The sequence below is a fragment of the Aplysia californica genome, unplaced genomic scaffold, assembly GCF_000002075.1.
Source record: "Aplysia californica isolate F4 #8 unplaced genomic scaffold, AplCal3.0 scaffold00205, whole genome shotgun sequence".
In the NCBI taxonomy this organism is placed as follows: domain Eukaryota; kingdom Metazoa; phylum Mollusca; class Gastropoda; order Aplysiida; family Aplysiidae; genus Aplysia; species Aplysia californica.
Window position 1 is genome coordinate 323,442 of NW_004797475.1, and position 3,389 is coordinate 326,830.

At 40.4% G+C, this 3,389-nt stretch overlaps 1 protein-coding gene across 1 annotated transcript in view; it reads right to left on the minus strand.

Moving 5' to 3' along the window:
• Positions 1-715: 715 nt before the first annotated feature.
• LOC101855259 (tctex1 domain-containing protein 2) overlaps positions 716-3,389 on the minus strand; it is a gene marked incomplete in the record, with an annotated part of 11,615 nt that continues 8,941 nt past the window's right edge. Inside the window, 1 exon segment of the mRNA XM_005099191.3 lies at positions 716-2,029. Coding sequence (XP_005099248.2) covers positions 1,814-2,029 — 216 coding nt within the window.

Below are 3,389 nucleotides of genomic sequence, written 5' to 3' on the forward strand. Positions count from 1 at the left end.
TTTCACCTTCTTTCCTGATCTCTAGCAATGGTCTGTCGTCTGCTTTCGTCTCCACTTTCAGCTCTCACCCTTCCCTCCTTTGCCCCCCTCCTCTGACTCTGAGCTCCTGTCTCTTTCTGCAGCCTTTCTACTGCTACTCCTTGGCTCCTTCTTACTGCTGTCTTTCAGCCACACCCCTGATCTTCTGGTAGGAAAGATCTACACCTAGCCTTCTCGGACAAGGGCTAAAAATCACTGAGCTCTCGTGTGCAAGTTGCACACGTTAAAGATCCCTTGGAGGTCGAAAATCGATAAGAGTTGGCTTTGGCCGCCACCCGGATAAAATTCCAAATTCCCTACCAACTGAAAATGTTCAGTGTGTCCCGCGCGCTCATATGACCTTATGTAGTTGCGAGAGCAGTAAAACACTCACCAGAAAAAAAGATAGGCCTACAAACAAAAAACATTCGGCGACAAGAGTATTTACATCTATAAACAATTGAAAATGCTTTACTGAAGCTGCAAATAAAGCTGTGTCATCAGCATAAGTGATGTTATTATTTTCTTCATTCAGTTTAAGACCTTTACTCTTTTTTTTTCTATACAGTATTCCCTAAACATTTTTACACTGTATGTGTAAAAGAGATCTGGTGAATTATGAACGCATAACTTAATTGAACCACTAAAACAAGAATCCACAAGAACAAAAATGTAAATAATATCCCAACGCGCTGAATAATTTAAAAAAATTACCCCCTAAAAAGCAACGTTTTATTTTCTTTCAAATCCTAATCCATAATGACAATCAAAGTAGAAAATGTATTGGATAAGGATGAGCATTGATTTAAGATAAATGAAAACAGCTCAAAGTTATGCTTCATGTATATAATACATAGTAATTACAAGTACAATTTGTAACAGTACTGCCGTACTGAAACCTTTATAATACCACGATAGGAACATGATAATGACGTTGATACTAACTAAGAAGATTTCGTGGATGATGATAATGATGATGATGATGATGATGATGATGGTGATGGTGATGGTGATGGTGATGATGGTGATGATGATGACGACAAAGGCTGTATGTGTTGTTCAGAGCCTGTGACCATGAGATCTTTTTAAGGCTTCACAAAAACACCATTGTTGTTTTAAAAACCGTACTCATTAAACACATACGCACAGCATGCCGGGGAAACAAACCCCACTTTGGCTGCAGAAATAATACTGATAATACTGACGTGGACTGGTAAAACAGGAATCATTATATTCTCATAAACATAACACACATCTCAAATCCTAAAAGTAAGCTCCAGTCCTCCGACAGTCGCGGTACACACCTTGTACAAGAAACTGGCAGCACGAAGAAAACTTTGTTAGATTAACCTATGATGTACCAGTGAATAGGACATAATTACTCAAAAGACGTGAGTGACCTTTTCTGAAATGTGAACAGTTACAGTTAAGCAAAATAATGATAATTTAAAACGTAATGTATCCCTCTATTTTTCCTCTGCGGTGGCTGTCATATCAAGCAGCTTTTTCCCCAAACCATATGTCATAATAATATATTCACCTGAATAAAGATTGCCAAAAGAAGGTCATACTATAGGCCCTAATTAAATTATAGGGTACACTCTACTGCTGGGTTGTCATTGACTATGTGTGATGGTGATATTGATAATAGTATTTACCACACCACCGATCGCGTCACAGCAGAGTTTCTCTGAATAAGAACATGTGTAATGACAATATGCACATAGTAAACATAAAACAACAAAAACAACCCAAAACAAAACAAAAAACAACTAAAGTAAAACAACCGCTCCTATCACTCGGCGTATACGCCGTAGACAGAAGCTGTACAGAAGAGCGACTTGTTCTGGAAGGTGTAGGTGGCGTAACTGTCGAGTTTGGCGTCCCAGGCAGCCCGGGAGGAGATCATGAGTCCCTGCTCCCGCCTCTCGCCCAGCACCACACTCACCACAAGCTTGTAGCGCTCGAAGCCCAGGCCTTTGCTGCGTTCCTTGATCTCGTCAGAGAGGACCTGTGGGAATGATGGACGTAAACCATAGGCCTAGATGTGTGTCATTATTATAATACCCATGACTGTGCTTCCTGACGTACTTCCGGTTCACCATAGAGGGCACCATGATTTGACTCTATTTTGAACCAAATTAAGGGTGAGGAGGGAAAGTTTGCACAAGCTCTCGAATATACCGAGACTGATGTTTCACCCTTCATTTGTGCGCCCATGGACATCGTAGATTTTACAGAGAGCAAAGAGCGGCGGCCCTGACAGTGCTCTGTCTAGGAAATCAAGTCTACGACGTAAGCGGAAAAAAAGTAAATTAATGCAAGTTTTGTGAATATTTGAAAAATTCCTCTTGAAAAAGAAAACGGAGATGTTTAATTTAGATTAGACCCCCTTCAACACAATTGAGAACGAGTTCAGTTGGTATCGGGCTGGACTACGGAGTGGATGGCCCTGGTTCGATTCTCAGATTGGGTGCTCTTGAACTTGGGTCGGGTTGTGGAGTTTTCAAGGCTCTCGGCCCATTTGGGTCGGTCCCGTAGGAGACGGACGTTAAATTTGGAGATTTCACCTCTTAAAAAAACAAATAGTGTTGGTTGGTGCGTTAAACCCATACACTTACACTTACACTTTATTTTTTTAAAACAAAATTTATTGAGAACTTCTAGTAGGCAGACTGCTTTGACGTACCCTGCCGGAACAGGTTGAACCAATCCGAACTGCGTGGGATATAGCAAACCAGTAAAAATGCACATACACTAGCTCGATCTGAATAGAAAAAAAGATTCCACACGCAAGAGTCGAATTAATATCTTCTGCGTGCAACGGCGAAGAGTCTACAGCAAAACTAAAGACGCCGGTCATTGATCAGTATTAACAATATTACTGTGTCACCTGCCCAAATTCGTACATTTAATATTATTGACCAGCAATTTTTTACTCCCGAGGTCGTATCGCGTCAGTGAACAAAATGATTTTCTGACTTCGTAACTTGTGGCGAACATTGGCAGACAAATAACATTGAATGATAGGCACGTGAACCAGTTGAGAGACAATGGCGTGTTGTTCTTTCATGTGTTTTTTTTCTTTCTTTTTTACCCCCTCCCCTTTTAATAAAACTGAAACGTTTTTGTTGTCAATTCTCATTCAAAATTACAGGAATATAACTCTCTCGTGCAATAATAGGCCTACACTAAACTTACAACACATTTCCTTTAGCACAAATGAGTCGTGATATCAGATAGATCTAACATAATTTTGTGAAAACGCAATCTCAGAGTAAAGGCTCGGTTGTCTCTGTAAATGTGGACATGAGTCTTGAATTATGCGTATGCTCTCTCTCTCTCTCTCTCTCTCTCTCTCTCTCTCTCTC